Source organism: Galeopterus variegatus, unplaced genomic scaffold (genome assembly GCF_000696425.1).
Source record: "Galeopterus variegatus unplaced genomic scaffold, G_variegatus-3.0.2 Scaffold6898, whole genome shotgun sequence".
Lineage (NCBI taxonomy): Eukaryota > Metazoa > Chordata > Mammalia > Dermoptera > Cynocephalidae > Galeopterus > Galeopterus variegatus.
The window spans coordinates 24,100-50,372 of record NW_007733009.1 but is presented as its reverse complement, the minus strand read 5'-3'; the positions used below and the strand labels follow the sequence as shown (position 1 = coordinate 50,372).

At 38.7% G+C, this 26,273-nt stretch overlaps 1 protein-coding gene across 1 annotated transcript in view; it reads left to right on the top strand.

The window, feature by feature from the left end:
• The window catches only part of B3GALTL (beta 1,3-galactosyltransferase-like), a gene marked incomplete at its 3' end in the record, with an annotated part of 93,122 nt that overhangs the window by 53,766 nt on the left and 13,083 nt on the right, over positions 1–26,273 (top strand). Inside the window, exons 9-12 of the mRNA XM_008591397.1 lie at positions 4,702–4,821; positions 5,926–5,995; positions 18,808–18,921; positions 22,031–22,130. Of these exons, the coding sequence (XP_008589619.1) occupies positions 4,702–4,821; positions 5,926–5,995; positions 18,808–18,921; positions 22,031–22,130 (404 nt within the window). The remainder of the gene's footprint in view (positions 1–4,701; positions 4,822–5,925; positions 5,996–18,807; positions 18,922–22,030; positions 22,131–26,273) is intronic.

Here is a 26,273-nt window from a genome sequence, read left to right as displayed (position 1 = left end):
CCCCCCCCCCCCCACATCCATCTCACTGGGGTAACTTCACAGCCGTCCAGTGAATTAGGTTCTTCTGTTTTAAGCTCATTTGCATGATGAGGTGGAGAAGGAACAGGAAAAGAAACTGTGTTTTGCGGGTCATCATTCTTTGTTTTTAAGCTAGGCGGAGGAGTCCAGAGGTGGTTTTCTAAAAACTTGCAAGCGTCGTTTAAAGTACTTCTTGTCTTACCGGGTGCTTTGGTTGTACATATGCTCCTATAGACTGAATGTCTGTGTCCCCCCCAAAATTATATGTTGAAACCTAATCCCCAAGGTGATGGTATTAGGAGGTTGGGTATTTGGGAAGTGATTAGGTCATGAGGGTAGAGCCCTCATGAATGGGATTTTGCCCTTATAGAAGAGACCCATGGGACTCCCTCACCCTTCCACCATGTGAGGATACAGGGAGAAAGCGCCATCTATGAACCGGGAAGCAGGCACTCGCCAGACACTGAATCTACCAGCACCTTAATCTTGGACTTTACAGCCCGCAGAACTGTGAGAAATAAATTTTTGTTGTTTATAAGCCACCCAGTGTGTGGTATTTTGTTAGCAGTCGAACAAAATACCTTTGTTGTGTTTGGCTCCCTGGAACAGAATTGAGCTGATTGGTCTCAAGCAGGCCGCCGTGGCACCCCTGGTTTTGTTGGCATTTATTGGACATCTGTGATCAGTTATACTGGCGGCAGGCGGCAGGTATTCCATCATTATTATTCTTGAATTATCATTAAAAAGGCCCCTTTTGCATTTCATTCATGGGCATGTCTGACTGCCTGAGACAGACTTGCCTCTCACTCTGTGCAGGAATGTGTATCTTAGGACACTGAGGTGAATTTTGACATGTAATTCAGTCTAACAGTGCTGGCAGCCTTCTAAGACCAAAACGGACACACACAAGACTTTTTAACTTCTTATTTTAAAATGATGAAACAGCCAATTCGATGAGAAATATACGTTTTAAAAAATCATTCTTCTCTTCGACAGAAAGGAAAGAATGATTGTTGATAACCAGGGTCTGCCTAGATGTGTTTAATGAAAAGTCACCTCTCATATTCTCATCTGTCAAACCAAGATCCCCAGGTTTGGGACTCTATTAAGTTTTGAATACATACAAAGGAGTATTTCTAACATACGTAAAAGGTATAAAGATCAATGAACAACATATCTGTATAGCCCACCTGGTGTAAAAGAGAGAACATTAGCAGTCACCTTGAGGCTACCTGTCTGCTTCTCCCTAGTGTTACTTTTGAATTCTCTCTCTCTTACTTCTCTTCGTATTTTATGACACATGATTTTATTTCTGAATAATGTATTACGTAGTTTTGCATCCTTTTGGGCTTTATACAAACAGAATTGCACTATGAAATTGTTCTAATTTGAGACTCATCCTGCTGCTCTAATTAACTGTACTGGCCATGTCACAAGTTGTTTGTCCATTTTCCTGTTAGTAGGCTTCTGAGTTGCTCCTGGTGTTTTGCTATGACGATCATTGCTTCTATGAATATTTTAGATGTGTGTCATGGTGATCATCTGCAAGGGTTTCTCTAAGGCAAGGTTTTTAAACTTTTTTTGACTGTGACCCACTTTAAAAAAATACATTTTTCATTGTCACCCGATATATTTGTGTTTTTGTTATTGATTTCTAACTTGGTATTATTGTAGTCTATATAACAGTCATTGGGATTATTTTTAGGCTTACTTTATGGCCTAGTTCATGTTCAGTTTTCATAAATGGAGAAAAGGGTACAAATTCTCTAATTTGGGGGGTATAATATTCTCTTTATATTGTGTGCTTCAGATACTTCTTTCTTTCCTGCCTTCACGGCTTTATTCCTTCATTCCTTCATTCTTCTTTTATCTGCTTGGTTTTTTTTATTTTTTTTATTTTTTTTAATTTTTTCCGTGTCCGGCAACGGATTGCAACCCTCAGTGTCGCCCCCATACCGGACCAGGACCGGCAACGGGATCGCAACCCTCGGTGTTGCCCCCGCGCCTCGCTCAGCCAGTGAGCGGGAACCGGTCTGTATGTGGGATCCGAACCCTCGGCGGGAGCGCCGCCGCGCTTCTCAAGCGGCGCACTAGCGCAGTGCACCACCGGGCCAGCCCCTTATCTGCTTGGTTTATCATTTGCTAGGGGAGGAAGGTGGAAATCTTGCACTGTAATGGTGGATTGACAATTTCTCTTGTGGAACTGCGGCTCTTGCCCTTTATATTCTGAGGCTATGTTAGTTAGGTGCAAACAGGCTTAGGATTGTCGCGTCCTCTTAGTGAACTTACCTTTATCTCTAGTGATGCTTTTCATCTTAATGTTTATTTTGTTCACATGACTTTCTATACTAGTTTTCTTTTGGTATTTGCCACATAATCGTTTTTTATCTTTTTCTTTCAACCCTTTTATGTCATTATCTTTTAGATATGTCTCTTTTAAAGAGAACATGTCTTTCTTTTTCCTGTGTTTCATAACCAAATAGCAAATTTACATTTACATTGATTGTGATAACTAGTATAGTATTTGAATTGATGTCTATTACTTTATTTATCCTTTTCTGCCCCCATTTTCTGTTTTTCTTTTTAGAATGTCTTTGCCTTCTATTTGATGTTTTTTTCCTTTAATCTATATTTTTACTTCTCTACTATTTTGGCTGTTCAATCTGTATGTCTATACTTTATTGGTTATTTTAAATATTTTAACATGCATTCCTAACCTAACTATAGCTAATTAATCAGTATCCAGAAAAATCAAGGTTCTTAGCATACTTCTACTCTGATATCCCACTCCCAATTTATGTGCTATTGTTGTTCAATATTTTTATTCTGTCTTTTTGTCCCCCCTGAAACTTAGCTATTATTACTACTTTATACAGTTAACACTCATATAAGCTTCGTTATGTGTTTGCTAGTATCTTTGCTGACTGTTTCATCTTGCTTCTTAGATCTTCTAACTGGGATCTTTTTATTCTTCCTAAAGTACATCTTTAGAAATTCCCTTAATGAAGTGGCACGTTCTCTGAGTTTTTTTGTTTCTTTAAAAATATTTATTTCAACTTTGTTCTTAAAGCATAGTTCTATCATGCATGTGATTCTAGGGTGTCAGTCATCTTCTCTCATCAGAGTGGTGTGATTCCACTCTACTCTGGCCTCTGTTACTGCTATGGTGTTGAGAAATCAGTTCTCAGTCTGGTGCGGTTCCCTTGTAGGTAATCTGGCATTTTTCTGCCTGCTTTTAACCTTCTTTGTTCTTGGTGTTCTGCAGTTTCATTGGAACATGTCTAGGTGCAGACTGTTTTTGTAATCTTGCTTAGGATTCATTGGGTCTTTCTATAATAGGATTGTTAAGCAATTTTTGAAAATTCTCATCTATTATCTTTTCGATTATTTTTTCATTCCTACTCTCTCTGTTACGTCCTCTTGGAACTCTAGAAGTATGCTAGAGGTGCGAACTTTTCTCTTCCATTTCTATTTCTTGTGCTACCTTTTAGATAATTTTGGGAGCTTCATTCTTTAGTTCCTAATTTTTTATTCAGCTGTGTCTAATGTTACTTACCCTAACCATTAAATTTTTCATCTTAATTATTATATTTTTCATTTCTAGGAGTTCTATTCAGTTATTTTTCAAATTTGCTTGTTTTGTGTAATCGTTTTAAACAATAATTTTGCTCATGTTTTAAACTTTTTCTCTTCTTTATAAAAATGTATTAAATAGAGTAATTTTATAATCTGATAATTCAGTAGCTGAAGTCTCTTGAGTCTGATTAAATTGTGTGTGCTGGTCTTCTTGTTCATTCTCTCTTTTTTTTGCACTTTTGTGATTTTTCTCTTGTGCCTTTGGAAAAGTCCTCTGAGGCCTATATTAAGGTTGTGGGTAAGGACTTACATCAGCTTCTGCCTGCTGCCGGCAGATTATACTGACTTGAGGCTACTTTAAATTTCTCTGTTTGAGGTGTTTTGGGACCTCGCAGGTGGCACACATTATGGAGGCCTGGCTTTTGGTTACAAAATCTCAGTGGAGATTTGAAGATGACGTTTCCCTTCCATCCAGCTGCAAGGTCCTAGCTTTCTGTGGGGTTGCTGTTGGCCATGTCCCACCTCAGGCGGCCGTAGGCCTCTGTCTTGTCACTCTCTCAGAAACCCAGTGTCACCGGGGCCCCGCCGGTGCCCACGGTGGAAAACTACCCCGGCCTTTTTCCCAGGTTCTCACTTTCACATTTTTGTTCTCACAGGTTCCACGTTTTTGTACCAACTAGCAAGATGTTTAAAATGATTTTATAGACACTTTATCTAGCATTTTTAGATATTTTCAGAGAGTCATTCAGGCTACGTAATTACCATTCTGCAGGAAAACAGACACGATAATATTCTCTTACATTTCTTTGTGATGTTTTAGAATGTGTTCCTTCCTGAAATTGCTTATTGACAATTTTGGAGTTTCCTGGAGGTCAGAATATTGATTCATACTTAATTGTTAATAAAAGATTAGGTTGATTCATATGGAATTACCATTTTTTAATTTTAAAACAAAGCAACCCTGTTGAATGTTGACACGTTGATATGGTTCAGTCTAATACTGTCTATAGAAGGTACGTTCTCCCTTGATGTATTTTATGCTTTATTATAAAGTACTAAGTGTTGGCTGAGCTCCTTCTTCATTGCCAATCTCCTGTCTTGTGACAGATTGCCCTCTACATCTGGGACAAGGGCGGAGGACCTCCCCTTACCCCAGTGCCTGAGTTTTGTGCAGACAGGACAGACTCCTACTGTGCTACCACATTCCATTCTTTTCTACCTCTTTGTGTAAGTAATAGAAGAAAAACTAACTTGCATATCAAAGGAAAATTTGCATGCTGTGCATAGTGTTGTCCTAGCACTTCACATATTAAAAAAAAAGCCCAACATCACTTGCCCTGTACCTGGTAAGAACTATATATGACGTCTCTAGCAATGACAAAGGTAGGTGCTGTTGTTACCCCACCTTGCATGTGAGGAAAGAGAGGCACCTGGAAGCTGAGTACTTGCTCAGGGCTATACAGTTAGTTGGGAGGGAAGTGAAGGTTATGACCAGCACCCTGTCACCCCAGAGCCTTTGTGAGGTACCGCCTGCCACTGCTTTTTAGAATCAGTGTGCCCACAGTCATTTCTTTTGTTGGTGACATAGCATGTGTTGACTGGAATTTTTATTACATTTCCCAGAAAGGTGATTTCAAACATTTTCTGTGACACCTAAGCCTTCTCCACAAGCCCATCGCCTTTACTCCCTCAACAGGTGACTCTGCCTTTGCTCTTACCTGAGACTCCCCAGAACTTTCAGAATGAGCTCACTCGTATGGCGGAACTTTGGTCTCCAGGATGCACTTGAAGACTCTGAACTCACTAGGTTGTTAGCAGTTCCTTGTCATGAGGGAAACTATGTTCACCAACATCAGATGTCTTCTGTTACTCTTAGTCACACAGAAGTCTGTGTGTGCAATTTAAAAAATAAATGTATACACGCACACACACACAGCAAAACACAACAGAGTACGGCAATGGGAGGGAATCTGTAATGTTTGCAGTTCCTAAGGAGGAAAATCAGTCTTTCTAGACATTTAACTTGCTTGCTTTTTAATGTCCCTCCTAGTGCCTTTATTGACATGACAAAGCTGTGGTTAGGAGTGATTGTAAACCAGCCCCAGATGATGTAGGAGGCAAGATTGCATATCATTCCAGACCTAAGACAGATACTAAAACAGTCAGAACACCCCCTCCCATGAAACAATTGAAGGGTGTGTTGTTGTCAAGTCCCTGCATGTGTCGCCTTTACATCTTCTGTTGTACTCAAGAGCATGCGACATCTAATGTGGGTGTAAAGTTAAGGGAATGCTGACTCATATATCCATATATTTTTTTCTTGTTTTTTAGGGAAAGCCAGTGAAGAAGGAAGATGTTTTTGTTGCAGTAAAAACATGCAAGAAATTTCATGGTGACCGAAGTATGTTTTGGTTTATTTATTTTTATTGAACTTTTAAAATCCAAACTGCCTTTTAAAAAAAGTACAAAACAGTTCTAAATGCAAGAGAGGGACAATGACAGATAGAATGTTGACGTGAAAGAAGTTAATTAATTAGTATTCCTCATCATGCCGCTTCAATCAACAAGATCAGTTAGGAAGGACAATTTTGTATTGAAATGTGCGTTGTCATAGCCCTTCTAAAAACTGTTTACAGCAGTATTCTAAATTGGAAATGGAAAAGCTCAGCTGTGGCAATCTTGGAGACGCTATGTGAATAGCAATCCATTTTGTGAACCAATGTCCTATTATGTGCATGCAGTCTCTGAACCATATGGAAAATATTAGAGGGGATTTCAAGGTAACGGAATGCCAACAAAGAGTGTTTCTTGAATACCGTTTCTCGTTTTTATATTTATTTCAAATGCACCCACTGGAACTTTTAAATAAAGATATATATTTGCTCACAAGTAGATATATTGGAGAAAAGTTTGGAAAAGCTGCCTTAGAAACATTGGTCCTTTCATAAGGAAATCCTGGCATGCAGAGGAATGTTGTTTTTATTCAAGTTTTGGGTGTCATTACAGAATTCTGTTAAGTTATGGTGATAATGTTTTTAAAAAAAGCCTATTCTTGATATAGACATGATTTTCCTCTTTGTGCACCTTATTTCAAGCAGCACTTTTCTGAAATTGAAAATTAGGCAGTCTTTCGCATTTTCTAATTTTAGCACATATTTTAATTTTTTTCCACGAAAAGACTGTTGATTTCACCAAGGGTGTGATATTTATGTAGGAAAGATTTCTAAACCAGCTGTCATTTTTGTGGGATTGGAACTATGGGGGAGGTTCATTTATATACTTATGTGATAACATGATATATACAAATTATATTGTAAAGGGAAGATATTTTATAAATAAAAGACTACTGTAATTTGGGATTATAGTATTTTCTAAGACATCAACTTCAATTAAAATCTGGTTATAATCAAATTGTGGGAAGACGGCAGGCTAGAGAAACCTAGGGCGCATTTCTCCCACAGAAGATGACCAGAACAGGGCCATCGCTACCAGCATTGTGCTTGCTGGTGACGTTCTCAGGACATGGGACTGTCGCCTGCCTTCCCACTGTGAGTTTTGCCCTATCCCACGCTGCTGTCACCGGTAATGCAGCTCCAGCTGCTGCTGCTGCTGGAAGCCATCCTAACTGTTGCTACAGCTTCAACCAGGACGATGTGCACAGGATCCCTTCCCACACCACTGCACCAGGCAGACCAACCGCGTGGGATCCCCGCCCAAGCAGCCTCAACAGCCAGCTCAGCTTCTTGCAGGTCCCCTGCCATAGTGGTGGTAGTTGTGTGCAGTTCAGCTGCTCCTGCCATGGCCATCACATCAGCAGGACCGGCTGGGTGTCAGAACCCCTGCTAATGTTTAAGCAGTATCAACTCCGTCTGGAGGTGGGACCTCTTGCTGCTGCCTGCAGTACAGTGGCCATTGCCAGGGACCTTCCACATAGCCGTATAAGCAAGACCAGCTGCAGCCAGGACCCCCGCCCACGCCACCTCACCAGCTGGTCCTTTTATGTGTGGCATCCCCACCATAGTTACGTGCAGTGTGGCTGCTGCTACTGTAGCCATTGCACCAGCCAGAGAGACTGGGCACAGAACCCCTAGCCAGGCCACTGCATCAGCCAAACCAGCAGTGGGCATGACTCCCTGCCGATAATGAAGTAGTCAGCCTAGTTGGGTATGGGACCTTGGCTGCTATTGCCTGTACCACTGCTTTTGCCACTGCTGCCACCAGCAGTCACATACACCACTGTCACTGCCGCTGCACCACTCAGACTGGCTGAGGACAGGACCCACCATGTCACCATACATTAAGACAAGAAGGGTCACAAATGGAGACACCGGAAAGAGGTAAGCTAATGCAGTCCCACACTCCAGTGACACAATTCATGGGGACTTTCACCCTATGTGCAGTGAGCACAACTGCCTTCACCCAGGGAGAGTCACACATACAAAAACCTGGAGAATACAGAAACCCAAGATAACCAAATAGTGTACAGAAGAAAATTCCCAGCCACCACCAACCCAGCCCCCAACCAAAGGAAGCAAGAATCCTGGAGAAGCCTTGGCTTGTTGGACAAGGAACCAGAAACCTTGCCCAGGGTCACTTATTCAAGCTGAGGAGATCTAGCATACACCAGTGCACCCATCAGGGTCACAGGTCACTAGCCAGAGAGCCAATAAGTCCACCTAGGCTTACTCACCCCACCCAAAGAGTGACAAGGAACACAAACACTTTGCCCAAGATCTTGAGAGCTAGCCTACATCCTCAACATCCCAACTAACCTCAACAAGAAATCACTAAGTACCCCAGTGACTACACCACAGAGTCATTCACACACAGCTCCAGCACTGAATATGACAGAAGTACCCACACAGAGACTGCACTGCTGAGTCTACCCAGAACCAATACTAATACACCCTATTCAACAATCAATATAAAACACATCTATGGGAGGAAATCTCTCTCTTCAAAGCCCACTTCAGAGTAATAGAAGAAGGAACTGCTCAACTGGATGACTAGAAATCAAAGTAGAGAGACTAGAAATATGAAAAAACAAGGAAATATGACACCACCAAAGGAATACAATAATTCTCAAGTACCAGATCCTATAGAGCAGGAAACCATTGAAATGACTGAAAAGGAACTTCAAGTAACAATCTTGAACAAACTTAATGAGATACAGAAAGACTCAGTTAGCGAACACAATGAAACAAGAAAAACAATCCGGGACTTGAAGGATGAAATTTACAGAGATAAATTCCATAAAAAATAATGTAGCAGAACTCCTGGAAGTGAAAGACTCTTTCAGTGAAATAAAAGCTACAACTGAGAGTGTAAGCAGCAGGTTAGAGCAAACAAAGGAAAAAATTTCTGATCTTGAGGATGGTCTTTTTGAAATACCCAAGCAGACAAAAGAAAAGAAAAGAATTTAAAAAAATGAGAATCTAGGAGAGCTAACAGACCACCTTAAGTGCACAAATATTCAAGTCATGGGTGTTCTGGATGGGGAGGAGAAAGGAAAAGGCATTGAAAACATATTCAGTGAAATAAGAGTGGAAAACTGAAGACAAACAATAACAGGGAAAGAAAGGGAAAAAAAAGATATTTAAATCAACCATAGGAAAAGCAATTAAATGACAGGAATAAGACAGTACTTCTCAATAACAACCCTAAGTGTAAATGGATTAAATTCTCCACCCAAAAGACACAGACAGACTGATTGGATTAAAAAGCTAGACCCAACTGTATGCTGTCTTCAAGAGGATTATCTCACTGGTAAAGATGCATACAGAATAATAGTGAAGGGATGGAAAAAGATATACCATGCAAATGGAAGTCAAAAACAAGCAGGAGTATCTATTCATATATGAGATAAAATAGACTTTAAACCAAAAACCATAAAAAGAGACAAAGGCGGCCATTATATAATGATAAGGGGATCTATTCAGCAAGAAGACATAACAATCATAAATAATATACACCCAACACTGGAGCACCCAGATGTATAAAGCATACACTATTAGACCTAACGAAAGAGATAACCCTGATATGATAATAGTTGGGGATCTGAACACACCTCTCTCAGCATTGGACAGATCATCTAGGAAACAAATCAACAGAGAAACACAGGATTTAAACTACACCTTAGACCAATTGGACGTGGCAGATATCTACAGAACATTTCATCCAGCAGCTACAGAATATACATTCTTCTCATCAGCATATGGAACATTCTCCAGGATAGACTCCATGTTAGGTCACAAATCAAGTATCAACAAATTTTTAAAAATTTCAAGAGTCTTTTCAAACCACAGTGGATTAAAACTAGAAATCAATAACAAACAAAATTCTGGAAACTACACAAATGCATGGAAATTAAACAACATGCTCTTGAATGACCCTTGGGTCCAAGAAGAAATTAAACAGGAAATCAAAAAATTTTATGACAGTAGTGAAAATAAAGACATATTCCAAAACTTGTGGATATAGCAAAAGCAGTACTAAGAGGGAAGTTTATTGTAATAAGTGCACATATCAAAAGAATGGAAAGTTTTCAAACAAACAACCTAATGCTACACCTCAATGAGAAAAGCAAGAACAATCTGACCCCCAAATTAGTAGATGAAAAGAAATAAGATAAGAGCAGAACTAAATTAAATAGAGACCCAAAAAATGATACAGAAGATCAATGAAACAAAAAGTTGTTTTTTTGAGAAGATAAAATAGACAAACCATTAGCAAGGCTAACTAAAAAAAGAAGGAAGTCCAAGATAACAAAAATCAGAAATGAAAGAGGAGACATTACAACTAATACCACAGAAATACGAAGAATCATTAGAGACTAGTAAAAACAACTTTCTGCCAACAAATTTGAAAGCCTGGAAGAAATGGATAAATTTCTCGACACATACAAATTACAAAGACTAAACCAAGGAGACATAGGAAACCTGAACAGACCAATAACAAGCAATGAGATTGAAGCAGTAATCAGCAGTCTCCCAACAAAGAAAAGTCCAGGACAAGATGGCTTCACTGCTGGATTCTACCAAACCTTTAAAGAGGAATTAATACCAATTCTCTTCAAACTATTCCAAAAAATTGAAACAGAAGCCATTCTCTCAAACTCATTCTGTGAGGCCAGCATCACCCTGATGCTAAAACCAGACAAAAATACAAAAAAAGAAAACTACAGGCCAATATCCTTGATGAACATAGACACAAAAATCCTCAGCAAAATATTAGCAATCAGAATGCAGCAATACGTCAAAAAAATTATACATCACAATCAAGTGGGATTCATTCCCAAGGATGCAAGGATGGTTCAACATAATACAAGTCAATAAATGTGATACACCACATCAACAAAATCAAGGACAAAAGTCGTATGATTATCTCAGTAGACATAGAAAAAGCATTTGGCAGAGTTCAAATAAACAGATGGGATTATATCAAACTAAAAAGCAAAAAGACAACGTACAGAATGGGAGAAAATATTTACAAACTATGCATCTGATTAATATCTAGAATATACAAAGAACTGAAATAACTCATTAGTAAGGAAACAAGTAAACCAATTAAAAAATGGGCAAAGGAGCTGAATAGACATTTCCCATATGAAGGTATACAAATGGACAACAGGCATGTGAAAAAATGCTCAGCATCACTCAGCATCAGGGAAATGTAAATGAAAACCACAGTGAGATATCATCTCACCCCAGTTAAGGGTATAACAAATGTTGGGAATAACAAATGCTGGTGAGGATGTGGAGAAAGGGGAACCTTCCTACAGTGTTGGTGGGACTGTAAATTAGTACAGCCTTTATGGAAAACAGTACGGAGGTTCCTCAAACTACTACAGCTAGAACTGCCATCTGATCCAGCAATTCTGCTGTTGCATATATACCTACAGGAATGCAAATCATCATGTCAAATGAATACCTGCACTCTCGTGTTCATTGCAGCCCTGTTTCCAGTAGCCAAGAGTTGGAATCAACCTAAATGTCCATTGACAGATAACTGGATAAGGAAAATGTGGTATATATACTCAATGAAATACTACTGTGCCATAAAAAAGAATAAAATTCTGCCATTCACAGCAATGTGGATAAACTTAGAGAAAATTATTGTAAGTGAAATAAGCCAAGCACAGAAAGAGAAATACTGCATGTCCTTACTCATAAGTGGGAGCTAAAATAAAGAGAGAATAGAAAGAAAGTAAGAAGGAGAGAATCACAATAATACATTAAATTTTCAAAAAAAAAAAAAAAAAAGAGAACTGTGGTTATTAGAAGTGGGAAAGGGGGAGGGGGTTAGGGAGAAATTAGTTAAGGGTCACAAAGATTGATTATGTTTTGTAAACATGAGTATACTAATTATCCTGATTTGATCACCACATATTGTATACATGTATTGATACTCGATTCTGTACCCCACAAAAATACATATCAATAAAAAAAATCTGGTTATTATCAACAATGTCTTAAAAGCATGTTAACTATAAACCTTCATATTTGCCTACAGTAGTCACCATAGCTACTGTCAAGCAAGGCACGTGGAGAGGGGTAGTTTGTTTCTTTTCCTGTGTACTCTGTGGTAGAAACACTTGAAGTAACAAAGGCCAAAAGACAGTGAAGGATAAAAACAGATAAGAAACTGAAAACATAGATAAGAAACTGCATTTATCTTTGAAAAATTGAGAGTGGGCTAGATTCCAAAGTATATTAAATCAGCCTTAATAAATATGTATTCACTATACAAGGAATTCTAAAATAGCAGTTAAAAAAATTTTTCATTTATCATAAATTTAACACCTTTAGCTTTTTTTCATAATCTGGAAGGGCTTTGTGGGATGTTTTGAAAAATATCTTTTTTAGAAAAGGTATTGGGGACACAAACTAGACTGCTTTTTATTTTACTTTATTATTTTTATTTACAGCAAGCAGAAGTATTTGAATTGATTTGATAGTTCTTAAAGCAGCCCTCTGGGTATTATTTCATAATATCCATGTTAACAAGGGTGGGGTGGGGGTTGTGGTAGTGGTGTTTTTTCCTTTGAAACACCTTTTTCAAATGATGGTGAAACAGTAAAAATAGGGACCGCTCCCTGTTGGATTCTTATTTTACAAAAATGAAAAAAAAGTTTGTTAATTTTAATTTAGTAATTATGAATAATCTAATTTACTGCTTTCTCATTTTGAAGAAGATGGGGATAATTTTTCTAGATATCTGTGAGATGCTTTTATATTTGAATTTTGATTCAAAGGTCTTTAAAAATGTCAAAATCTTGGGCCGGCCCGGTGGCGCACTGCTACAGTGCGCCGCTTGGGAGCGCGGCGGCGCTCCCGCCGAGGGTTCGGATCCCACATACAGACTGGCCGCTCACTGGCTGAGCAAGGTGTGGGCGCAACACCTAGGGTTGCGATCCCGTTGCCGGTCCCGGTCCGGTACGGGCGCGACACTGAGGGTTGCGATCTGTTGCCGGTCATGAAAAAAGACAAAAAAAAGGGAAAAAAAAGTCAAAATCTTAAAAGCCCTTTAGGAGCATTAAAAGCAAACCTCCCAAAGCTAGATGTGTTGATTTGCTGCTGGTAATTTGGATTGGGGGTCATTGAAGTGTGAGAACTAAAAGGAATTCTGAAGCTTTCACAGGTGGATTTCTGTGGCAAGCCCTCTTTAAACTTGGATATGATTGAAAAGATAGTCTAAGGGAGCAGGATTTTAGGGACTTTGATGTCTGTTTGGCTTGGTGGAAGTGAAGCCTGCCGGGCCACAGGCTCTGCGCCTGTGTTTCAGCAGTCTAGTCCAACCACCAGTTGGCCCAAAGAATTATTCAGTAATCATATCAGTGACAATGCCACAGTAACTGCTTCTAACTGCTAATCTTTTCTACATTTTCAGGTATGTTTTTCACATACATTCTGTTATCTGATTTCGTGCTGAGTTCCTTGTGATGTGATAATTATTGTTATTCACTTGATATTATAGAGAAGGCCGAGCATGGAAGGAGACACAATTGGCCCAAGTTCTTGTAGCCTGTTGAATAGTGGAGCCAGGACTCGGGTTTTCTGGCTCCTAAATCCCATGTTCTTTCTACCATAGCAGAGCTGCACTGTAATCTCCTGGGATGTGTTACACTTAATAAACAGTCTTTCATATTCATGTTGATGTCCTGCTATGCTCAAGGTCAATTTTGACTTGGCCAGAAGCTGTGAAAATAGGCTTTTTATTTTCAGTAGCATTGGGGATAGCAAGGAATTGAAACCCACTGAAGATCTAAGTTAGAAATCAAGCTAGAGATTTAGACTCCCCCCGCCCTCCCGTACCACCCTGTCGAAGCACGTTACTGCTACCATCAAGCAGGGTACATGGGCTGGGGTTGTTTTTTTTTTCTTATATTTGAAGTAACAGGCCAAATGACAATGAGGGGAAAAAATACATAGGTAAGAAACTGTATCTTTGAAATATTGAGAGTGGGCTATACTGTCACTTGTGGGCACACTGTTTCTAGGCACTGAGCAAAAGAGGACACTAGCCATGGCCCCCACTCCTGGTTCATTAGAGTGCTGGTCACCCCTTGGAATGGAACACATTCCATTCAAGGCTCTAGTCACAGCAAGGGGAAATATACATTAAATTCATTTTTTTTTTTTTTTTGTCTTTTTCCGTGTCTGGCAACGGATCGCAACCCTCAGTGTCGCCCCCGCACCGGACCGGGACCGGCAACGGGATCGCAACCCTCGGTGTTGCCCCCGCGCCTCGCTCAGCCAGTGAGCGGGAACCGGTCTGCATGTGGGATCCGAACCCTCGGGCAGGAGCACCGCCGCGCCTCCCAAGCGGCGCACTATCCAGTGCGCCACCGGGCCGGCCCTAAATTCATTTTTTAAAAAATACTCTTGGAAGAATTGATAATAAAACCAAGATCCAAAATTTAAAAAATATTTTAAGTATTGTGCTTTCTTTTTTGCCTAACAATGAAGCGTTTATGTAATTGCTTTTGTCTGGGTTCTGATTTAAGTGAAATATCCCATTCTTAGAACACAGTTATCAAAAATATGTGCTATCTTTTGGTTCCAGAAAAGAATACATGTTGACATCATCAAAACAACACTCTTTGAGAAGCAAGCATTTAGTAGGGTCTTAAAGAAACTTGAAAAGTATTGTATAGCGTGATGAATTGGGCAGAGCATGTAAAATTATATATAAGCAAGGAAAAGATCTGTGGGGTCTCAACATTTGGCTTGGTCACTTCTTCTTCTTGTTCTGTGTTTTGCTCTGTGTGGCGTGAGCTGTCAGACCCTTAGGACTTGTCTTTGCCTCCCTCGGCCGTGGGTTTGGTGTGCATGTCTCCATTTTTCCGCACTGTTTTCCTCATTAGGTGGTGGGTTGTGAGACGCCTTCCTCCTGCAGTCTCTCTCTGATTAAAGAGGGTAAATTGCTAGTCACTCAGCCTTTAGTTCTTTTCACAAATTCCTATGTTCTTAAAAATAAATACCTTATTCCTTCCAGATTTAAAAACAAAAACCAAAAACCTGTTTACTGTCTTTGCTGCTGTGATCTTGTGTAGAAGAGGCAAACCTGAACACAGCTATTAAAAGGACTGTTTGGTAGCTGGGGTGCTCTTTGATTAAACAGGCTTACAGGTACATGGTACAGTCTGCTGGTTTAAAAGGTGATACTTGAATTAAATGCAACCGGATGAAAGGCCACAGTCCAAGCAGGTGAGATGATTAGATGAATTATTGAAGAGAGGAAGGGGGTCAGGTGTTTCCTGGTTCAGTTCTGTCCCAGGCTGTTGAATGGCTGAAGATGTTCCAGGCTGCCCTAAAATGTTGTTTTAGGTCAGCCAGGAGGGATGCTCTTCAGTTTTAGGTACACTTCAGTCTTTGAGATGAAGAATTGGATCACACCTTGTCGTGCGTGTTCCGAGTCCTCTCCTGGGAGGAGAAGTGCAGTCGAGTTCTATTTTGAGGTCACTGACTTGCACAAGGACAGGAAAGGTCTATCTGCCAATTGAAAATAGCAGATTTCTTGAAGTCAAACAGCCGTTCACATTTGATTGTGGGGTAGTTTTTATAAAATGTTCAAATGTTAAGTTCATTTTCATTTGTAATCTGAGACAGTTTTGCACAGCAGTGCCCCAGGGGTAAAAATGAGTGTTCTGGCCTCATAGTGAGACACGTCTCCTGCTTACAGCCTAGAAAGCTCTAGGGAAGATTTATGCCATCTGTGCAGCTAGGTTTTTTTTAAAAAGCAAAATTTATACTTTGCTCCAATATTAAGTTATCCTGTGGCAAACTTTCTTGAAGGAAGCACTCATAATTATTTTATTATGTGGTAGACATAATACAAACATTCTCTTTACCAAAAATGAGATAATATATCATGTAACTACACTGAAGTATTTTCTCAAAGTTTAATATAATTAGAAGTATAGTGCTTCAGGCCGGCCCGGTGGCGCACTGCTACAGTGCGCCGCTTGGGAGTGCGGTGGCGCTCCTGCCAAGGGTTCGGATCCCACATACAGACCGGTTCCCGCTCACTGGCTGAGCGAGGTGCGGGCCCAACATCGAGGGTTGCGATCCCGTTGCCGGACACGAAAAAAGACAAAAAGGAAAAAAAAAAAAAAAGAAGTATAGTGCTTCAATACAATATAAAATATTTTAGGAATAATAGAATGAGTTTGTTTTAGAATTCAAACAATGCTAATAAAATGGATCAACATTTTAAAAGTCTAATTTATAATCAACCCTGGTTGAAAATAAAAGCCTTAACCTGCTATTATGGAAGAGTTAACCTTGGCTTTAAATTCTTTGCAGCTAGTAGATATGACAAAAGCATGGGAGTTATATTGATGAGGGAAGAGATGATACAAACTGTTGAGTACTTTTGGTATTACAGCATCATAATATCTTACTACATTAAAATGGTTGGCCTATTTTTAAGTGCTTGGTAATGATGGTACCAGTCTTGTACGAAAGGGTGAATTGCTGTTTCATGAATAAAACCTTCCTTTAAGCTAGTTTTCAAAACTAGTCCTAGGCCTTTTACTGAAACTCCTGCCAAATTCAGTCCTCATTCAAGTATTTATTGAGCACTTACTATGTCCCAGGCATTGTGCCACGTGTTGGGGAATGAGTCATATACACAGTAGTTCTTTACTTCCGTGAAATTACTGTTTGAACTGTTTCAAACTAAAACTGGAAGCTAGTAATTAGGTATAGGAGTCAGAGAGCTACCTTATACTTGATTTTGATTTTAATTTCATTTAAATAAGCTAATTGAGAAGAAAACACCTGTGCTGTTTAATAAAGCTCTTAGAGCCAAAAGGACTGAAAGCTAAAGGGAGGAAATTGAAAGCAGAATTTGTGCGGCCTTCAGGATGCATGCTGGGGACCAGAAAGTTCTTGCCCTTTCCTTCCATCTTCTTCTAGGCAATGGACATTTTACCCAAGAGTGAACTTTTATTGGCTACAAGCTGCAGGAAGTCCTTTCTGGAGTAATTCCTCTTGCTTATCATACACAAACCAAACTGCCACTGCAGAGTCAGGGCTAAGATTTTTGGTCTGCTGAAATTTGGAAGTAGAACAGAATGATGTTTTTTCAAAAAAAAAAAAATTTTTTTTTTGTCCCCCAGCAACCATATCTGTTATTTAGTGCATCTCTGACCATTTTGACGTGGAGAAACCTTTATGACTACTTGTCTTTCTATGATTGCAGAAAAATTATATTTTAATGTATGAAAATAATATTTAGTGGGTAATTTGGTGATAATTTGAACAAATGTCCAGAATTCACTGTTGTTTTTCTTTCTTAAAAGCAGATGAGTAATGGATCATAAAATGCTATACTTATGTATTTTATGTCTAAGGACTGTCAGAGCTGGACTGAGTTTGCTGACTTAGCAGTGACACACTTAGATCTCGCAATGGTGGTTTTTTGTATATAATTTATTTTGATTTTCATTGGGAAAAAGGAAAAGATACGTGATCTGATAAAGTCTCAAAAACTTAAGTGAAGTTTCATTCATCAGAGTTGAGAATCTTAAATTAACAGGGTACAAAATCTAATATGGTCTTTTCTATTAAAACAACAACTGGAACCCCTTCTTAGAATTCAGACACACAGACAGTAATTATTTTTTAAAAATTGTAGAAGAAGGGGCCAGCCCGGTGGTGCACTGCTATAGTGCGCTGCTTGGGAAGCGTGGTGGCGCTCCCGCCGAGGGTTCGGATCCCACATACAGACCAGCCGCTCACTGGCTAAGCGAGGGGCGGGAGCAACACCGAGGGTTGCGATCCCGTGGCCGGTCCCGGTCCGGTGCGGGCGTGACACTGAGGGTTGCGATCCGTTGCCGGTCACGAAAAAAGACAAAAAGGAAAAAAAAAATTGTAGAAGAAAATAATTACTTGGGTAGTTGGTCAGGTGAGTTAACATAACATCATTGGTGATCAGTCCATATGTCAGGTATGCGGACAGAACTACCTTTGAACATTAACCTAAAATACAGAAAACCAGGCAAGTTTTCTATTTATATTTACTATATTAAAACAATTTATCTGTTAATGATAGTTTTAAAGTCTGCAGTGGTTCTCAATATTATTTCTTCCATATTTTTAAAAAGAGCAACACAGTAATGTTAGTCATCATATGCAGTGATTCTCAATGGCAAGGTCATGCCCTTTATAGGGTTGGGTGGTCATGTTGCAGTTTTTGATTGAGACATGCACAATGTCAAAGGGTCCAGCCACACTCCATTATAAGAAGGATGAATGTGCATCTCAGCCCGAAGCACATTAAATATTTCAGTCCTTAGAAGTATTTATATTCTCCACTTGTCCAAAACACATTTTAAAAATCCAGTTGTGGGTAGGTTCAATGAAATAACCTATTGGGAAAAGAGGAGAATTAGTTGAAATCAGTTTGAACACAATAGCATAATCAGACTAGAAAGTTTATCATTATATGGAAGTGAGTGTATTTCATCCCCAGGAATGAGAAAGGCTTCACTCTAGAGGATATGGAGAATACTTCAAGTTTATTCATGTGCTGTCATCAGCAAGCAACATTGGCATTTATCAGGGTTGAAAGCAAGCTCTAAGTCTTAGAACACTGGAAGAAAAACAGTAACATTTCTCCTCCTTTATTGGTGGTTATGCTGTCATTTTGTTTTCAAGCTTTCCTATATAACTGTGCCGGTGATTGTCACCTCTGTAATTTTTTCAGTACCCATCGTAAAGCAGACCTGGGAGGGACAGGCAAGTCTCATTGAGTACTACAGTGACTACGCAGAAAGTTCAATCCCCACTGTGGATTTGGGAATTCCTAATACAGACAGAGGTGAGTCTTTAATTCTTACTCCTTCTCTTATTAAAGAATCCCCGTTCTGCTGGAGATCACATGGTGCTGATAACACCAAGGTCGAGTGTTTGTATCCCTGTACTGGCCAGCCACAAAAAAAAAAAGAGAGAGAAAAAGTTCTTCTTGTAAGTATAGTACATTAAGTTAGTATAAAAAAAAAATTTATAAGTACTATAATTTTTGCCTCATGTTAGTTTTTTTCCTTCTTCCCCCGCCCAACATATTTACCCACAGATATAGACTAGTTCTTCCAAATTCAGGGCTTCAGAGTACAGTGTTGTACATTTTTAGTAGGTTGTATTGGTATGATTGAGCACATGAAACTTGCAGTAGAGTTTAACAGTAGGTTTTTCATACCTTCATTATTCATCATGGCCATAATGGGGTATCCAAAGTTAACTTATCATCTTTCCACACAAAACCTCTATCCTCCTAAGTCTTATAGTCTAGTTCACATTTTGTATGTAACTCAGAGCAGTACCTAAGCATGTTCTACATTGGTTGTATATAGAATGAGCTCTGTCATGTATGTTGTATTAGTCTGTTTCTATTGCTTAGAACTGAATACCTGAAACTGAGTAATTTATAAAGAAATGAAATTTATTTCTTACAGTTTGGAGGCTGGGAAGTTGAACGTTCAAGGAATACATTTGGTGAGGGCCGCCTTCTTGGGTGCTGACTCTCTACGGGTCCCATGGCAGACAGGGTGTCACATGGCAGAAATGGGCTGAGCAAGAGATTGCTAATCTTCTCACTTACTCTCCTTCTAAAGCTTTCAGAACCATGCCCATTACTCCATGAATGGATTAATCCATTCAGAGGGAACAGTCCTCACAATGTAATCACCTCTTAAAGGCCCCACCCTTCAATTACCACAGTGGGATTTCCCACCCTCTTAACACTGTTACAATGGGGGTCAAGTTTCCCATGGATGAACTTTTGGAGATGCATTTAACCCATAGCATATGTTAATATTTTAATTAATAAATTGTTGGGAGTGTACCTGCTTTTCTCTTCAGATTGCAGGTTTTCTAATTAAAAACATTTTTATTTCAAAAGTGGAAATAGAAATTTGGCCATCTCATCTTTAGAGCTTTTTGTTCATCTTAATTTTTATCCAGTGTTCCTGCCACTCTTTTTCCTTAGGTTTTTTGATTCCCTGTACCCTTTTATGAATAAAAAAGAGTAGCAAGCTGATTATCTTGTTCTACAAAGTAATTTATCTTGATTATTTTAAATTAGTGTCATTTATAACTCCTTGATTAAGAAAATAAAATGTGTAATCAGATATGTCATTCCTGTAGCTAACAATTCTTCAGACAAGGTTAAATATATTAGTCTGTCTGTTGCTGTCTGTTTTGGAAAAACTAGTTTAGATCAAATTTTCTCTTTTCTTTTTTTTTGTTAACCTTGCTTTTTAAGACTTCAGTTTAGATTGGCTTCAATAATAATTTACTTATTCATGCATTCCTTATTTGATTTCCTCATTTGTTTCTAGTCTGACCTAATTATTGCCCATATTTGTAGTCTGTTTTAATCCAAAAGGAAGTTGAGATGGCTTTCAAAAATATATACTGTGATGGCTAAAAATACATAAAGAGATAAAGAATAAAGAAAATACAAGATTGAGTGGTTCAATATTAATTAATTAATATTAGTTTGTTCTGTACTGTGTCACCAAATACTTAGTTGAAATGAGGGGCATATTCTTATTTATCACTTGAATACTCTTCCCAAGCATTTTATGCTTATCTTGGTCTCAGTATTACATTGTGGTGCCTTTAAAGCATTGTAATTTATCTGTTGGCATCTTAAGGACAGTGACTTTCTGTCTTATTCAGCACTATATCTTTAGTGCATATCTTGGTACTTGCCACAGTATCTGGCACATTAGAAACTTAGTAAATATTTACAAAATAAATGAATGAAGGTACAGTCTTCCACTTGTACACTGTATTAGTCCATTTCTGTTGCTTATAACAGAATACCTGAAACTGGGTAATTTATAAAGAAATGAAGTTTATTTCTTAAAATTTTGGAGGCTGGGAAGCCCAAGTTTAGGGAATACAGCTGGTGAGGGCCTTTTTCTTGGTGGTGACTCTCCACAGCAACTCACGATATTACACAGTAGAATGGGCTGAGCAAGAGAGAGCTAACCTCCTCACTTGCTCTCCGTTTAAAGCCATCAGAACCAGGACCATTACAGCCCATTAAAGCAGCACCACATTACTCCATGAATGGATCAGTCCATTCTCTAGGGCATGGTCCTCAGATCCAATCACCTTTCAAAGGTCCCACCCTCTTAACACTCTTACAATGGAGATTAAGTTTCCAGTACATGAACTTTTGGGGGCACATTTGACCCATCGCATACCCCATTGCTTCCTTGTGAGGTGGTGCTTGGGGTTCTAAAAGTTCCTTCAGAATAAGCATATCTAAGAAAGGATGCCAGCCTTCTCTAATTGCTGTGAGGCTGACAACCTTCTTGTTTGTCTGTACCAAAGATACTAACTCTTTCTCTGCCTCAAATAATCTGTGTGACCTTGTGTAATTCCCCTAATCTCTCTAGTTCTCCATTTTCTTGTGTGAGATGAATAGTTTTTAGACTTCATGATCTCTAAAATTCCTACCAGTTTACTATGTCTATGACAATTAGAGAAGGCTAATTTTTTAAAAATCCTAATTATTAAGGTGTATGTTGGCATCCAATCTCTTACAGCACTTTAAAACTAATAAAAAATTTTTTAATGAATTATGTATAGACGGTATAGCACAAGATGCTAAAGTGATATGCATTCAATAGAAATTGTACTTCGAGTACCCATATGATCGTTCTGTTTTCCACTTTTAGTACAGTATACAATAAATTACATGAGGTATTTAACACTTTAGAATAAAATAAGCTTTGTGTTAGATGATTTTGCCCAACTGTAGGCTAATGTAAGTGTTCTGAGCATGGTTAAGGTAGGCTAGGCTAAGCTGTGATGTAGTTTAGGGGTATTAAATGTATTTTCAACATTGTAAGTCATGGAGTATCTGTATATTTTGGAGAAAATTATACACTTTGTTGTTTTCTTGCCTTTCCTAGGTCATTGTGGAAAGACGTTCGCCATTTTGGAAAGATTTTTGAATCATAGCCATGGCAAAGTAACATGGTTAGTCATTGTAGATGATGATACATTAATAAGGTAAGAAGTCATTCTTATTCTAAGTGGCTTTAAATTCTACACATATTCATATTCAAAAACTATGATGGGTACTTCTGCTTCTGGCAAAAATGGAATAACAGAGATGAGATTTACTCTCCTATCTGAAACACCCTTCCAAAAAGGACAAAATATATGAAATAAAGGTTTTTAAGACTCTGGGCATTAATGCAACAAAGGGCATTGGTACCTGAGAGAGACATGAAGCAAACGAGGTCCGTCCTATGACTGCCTAGCTGCGTGCCTTAAAGAGAGTTCCAAGCCACTGCTTAGGGAAGGGGCACCAGGTAGAATCTGGGAGACTCTTTGAGTTGAAGAGATGGAGCTGAGAGTTTCAGGAGACTAAGCCTGTTAGAGTTTGCAGAACAGAGTACCAGAGAGGAGACTGATGCACAGAAAGAGGACACTGGAGATCTGTAGAGGGTTCTCATTAAGTATTCGGTAGAGTATTGATCGGTAGGGTATTGGTAGTGCATGTGTGTGTGGAAGCTACCCAAGGCTAGGGGAAGAACCCAGCAAAATGATAAGAGGGAATGATGCCCAACACTCACACAGGGCTGTCTACACAGCCAGTTCCTGCCAGCCAGACTGGAGAGCCCATGACTCACAGGGCATTGGGTAGAGTATACAGAAGGGTTTTGTGTCAGTAGTGGAGAATAGTTTACCTCAGACTAAGCACTGCTCTAGTTCTGCCTTACAAATATGAATAGCACAACCCCAAAAGACCAAACCATTTCCAAGTATCTAGCCTGTAGCTGAGAACAAAAGCCTAGAAGATTTATAGAAATATAAAAATATCCAGCACCCAGTAAGGTAAAATTACAATGTTTTCCATCCAATCAAAAGTTAGCAAGATAAGAGGGGATTATTAAAAAGAAAAAAAAAGTTGCCAGCAATGCAAAGCAGCAGGAAAATAATGAGAAAACATCAGTTGATAGAAATTGTCCCCAAATTGATAAGTGTTAGAATTATCAGTTATTAAGCTATTACTATTAAATAGTTACTATAACTCTATTTCATATGTTCAAAAAAGAGAGACAGAAGGTATAAATAATTCTGAAATTGTACTTCTAGAAATGAAAAGTACATTATCTGAGGTGAAAAACCCAGTGGATGGGATTAACAGCAAATTAGACATTACAGAAGAAAATATCAGTGAACTTGAAGACATTGCAATAGTGACTATCCAAAGTGAAACATGAAGATAAAAAATAATTTTAGAAAATGAACAGAGCATCACTGAGCTATAGGACAGTTTCAGGTGGCCTTGTACATATGCAGTTTTTGTCCCTAAAGAGAAGGGGCACATGACAAATATTTAAAGAAATGTTTTCCAAATTCTATGAAAACTATAAACCCACAGACCCAAGAAGTTCAATGAACCATAAGCACAACTGTGAGCATAAAAGCAGAGCACAACCGCCTCCAAGAATGCAAAAGTGATGCCCTCTTCAGCAGCATCTCGTGCAGCATTTATTGCATCTGTAACTGCATCACTTGTGCCAGCAACCTTTAGCAGAGCTGCTCCACCTGAAACTTGGGCAGATGTTCATTTACTTTTTCTTCTTTTTTCATATTCACTAGTAATAATATCTAACTGCTCAATGATGTCTAAATGTGCTTTTTAGTTTGAGCCTTGTTACCTTTGATTTGGGTTAGCCCCTCTTCTCCATGAATAACAGTAGCCACATCTTTAACCTGGAGCTCTGACTTCTAGAAGAGCAAAAGTATTGGGGACATAAAAAAATACCTTGAATGTAAAATTGGAAAACTAAAAAAAAAAAGGAAGTGGACAAAGTAAATTAACCTAGAATTTAATGGACTTAAGAAAGAAATAGAAGATGACAAATTCATGACTAAATTACAAAACACCCAAAGTAAACAAATTCTAATGAAAATGTAACAAGGCACATGGATGAAAATTAGGAAAGCAATCAAGAAAGTGAAAATGGTTTAAAGAAGTTAAAAGGGTTAGAAACAAGTGGTTGAAATGGAGGAGGCAAAGAAATCCAATACATGTATAATTGGAGTCCTGATTAAGGAAAATCAAAAGAACAGAAATGGTATTTAAATGATCAGACATAAGAGAAGATCTTATTCTATTAATTGAGCAGGTCCACTGGGTACCATGGGAAATTGACCTGAAATCAACTTTTTCACATATCTAAGTAAAACAATTTGGTTTTAAAGATAAAACCTCCGAGTCTCCAGGCAAAATGATGAAATAACTAAATAGCAAGAAAATTAGACTGGCACCAGAATTCTCAAAATAACATAAAAACCATAGTAACAGTAGATTTTATATGCAGCCAAACTGTTTTTCAGTATTAAGGCTATAGAAAAAGTTTTCAGTGTACCTGACCTAAGGGAATAGTGCACACCCGTGCCCGACTTGAGGAATATATTAGGCAAGGAACTTCATCCAATCAAAAGAAGTGAAAAAGGACTGAAGTTGAGCATTTCATATATTTAACTGTAGAACTAAAAGTGGGACAGGGGTGGGTTTATGGGTGGAATAGGATGTAAATGTTGTATATTCAGGCAGAGGAGAAAGTGTTACAACTAAAAAAGAATGGGAGAAAGGGGAAGTATAATAAGACTTGCCTGTTGTAGGTAATAGATGAGATTTGAAGGATACCATGTAAAACTAACAGACCAAATAATAAAATGTTAAATAAAAAAAACACATTGGGCCGGCCCGGTGGCGCACTGCTACAGTGCGCCGCTTGGGAAGCGCGGCGGCGCTCCTGCCGAGGGTTCGGGTCCCACATACAGACCAGTTCCCGCTCACTGGCTGAGCGAGGTGCAGGGAGCAACACCGAGGGTTGCGATCCCGTTGCCGGTCCCGGGCCGGTGCGGGTGCGACACTGAGGGTTGCGATCCGTTGCCGGTCATGAAAAAAGACAAAAAGAAAAAAAAAAAATAAAGCATAGTAAGACATAAGAAGATTAACTACAAAGATAAATAGCAGGGGGAACAAACTTTCTGAATACCAAAAATATTGTTTAAAAAAGCAAAGAAGACACACTAAGTAGATAAACAGTAAATATAATACATATAGTAATTCCAACCTAAAATAATTTTACAGTGTTAAAAACTAAACATTATCAGCCATATTAATAAATGTGAGCAGGTTTAATTCACCTAATAAAAGAACAAACTTTCCAAATTAGCTCATAAAGCAAACCCCAACTCTATACAAGAGACACATACAAATAGTCATTCAAAAATCTAAAAATAAAGGGATAGATAAAGATTTGTCAAGACAACCATAAAAATAAAAACAAACAATTTCCAACTCAAAAAGCTAGGAAAGGAACCACAAAGTCAACCCAGAAAAACACAGGGAAGGAAATAATAATAAAAGTGTAGAGACAATGAGGTAGAGAACAAAAAAGCAGAGGATCAAATTAATAAGTTAAAATTTTGGTTCCTTGAAAAAAAAAATCAACAAATTGTATTGGGTGGTTTCCAGGAGATATTGTTAATGAAAAAAGCAAGGTCCAAAATAATATATTTAGTATGTTATCCTGTGTGTAAGAAAGAAGGGGAAATAAAACATGCCTCTACACTATCTGTTCATCCTTACGATAAGAGACAAAATGCAAACCAAAAAACTATGAAGTTGCTTACCTAAATGGGTTTGGGCGGGGGAATAGGAGAGATGGAGTTGGGGTGTATGTGACACTTCCATGAGTTTGTTTCTTAGTTTAGTGTTTGTTTTTTGTTTATTTGTTTTTAAATAAACAACAGAAATTTACTTCCCCTAGTCTGGAGGCTGGAAGTCTGAAGTCGAGTTCTGGTGAGGGTGCTCCTCTGGTTGCAGACTGCCAGATTCCTGTTGTGTCCTGTCCTGGTGAAAAGAGAGTGAGCTGGCTCTCTGGCCTTTTCTTATGAGGGCACTAATCTCATTCGTGAGAGCTCCACCCTCATGACCAAATTACCTCCCAAGGGTCTGCCTCCTGATACTGTCCCATTAGGGACTAGATTTCAGCATGTGAATATGGAGGGGGGGATGCAAACACTCAGTCCAGAACAGCTACTAATCTTCTCTTAGGGTAGATTGCCAACACTAAGAAAAAAAATGTTCCAGTTTTAAATAGAGAAGATGGAAAAACACTCTAA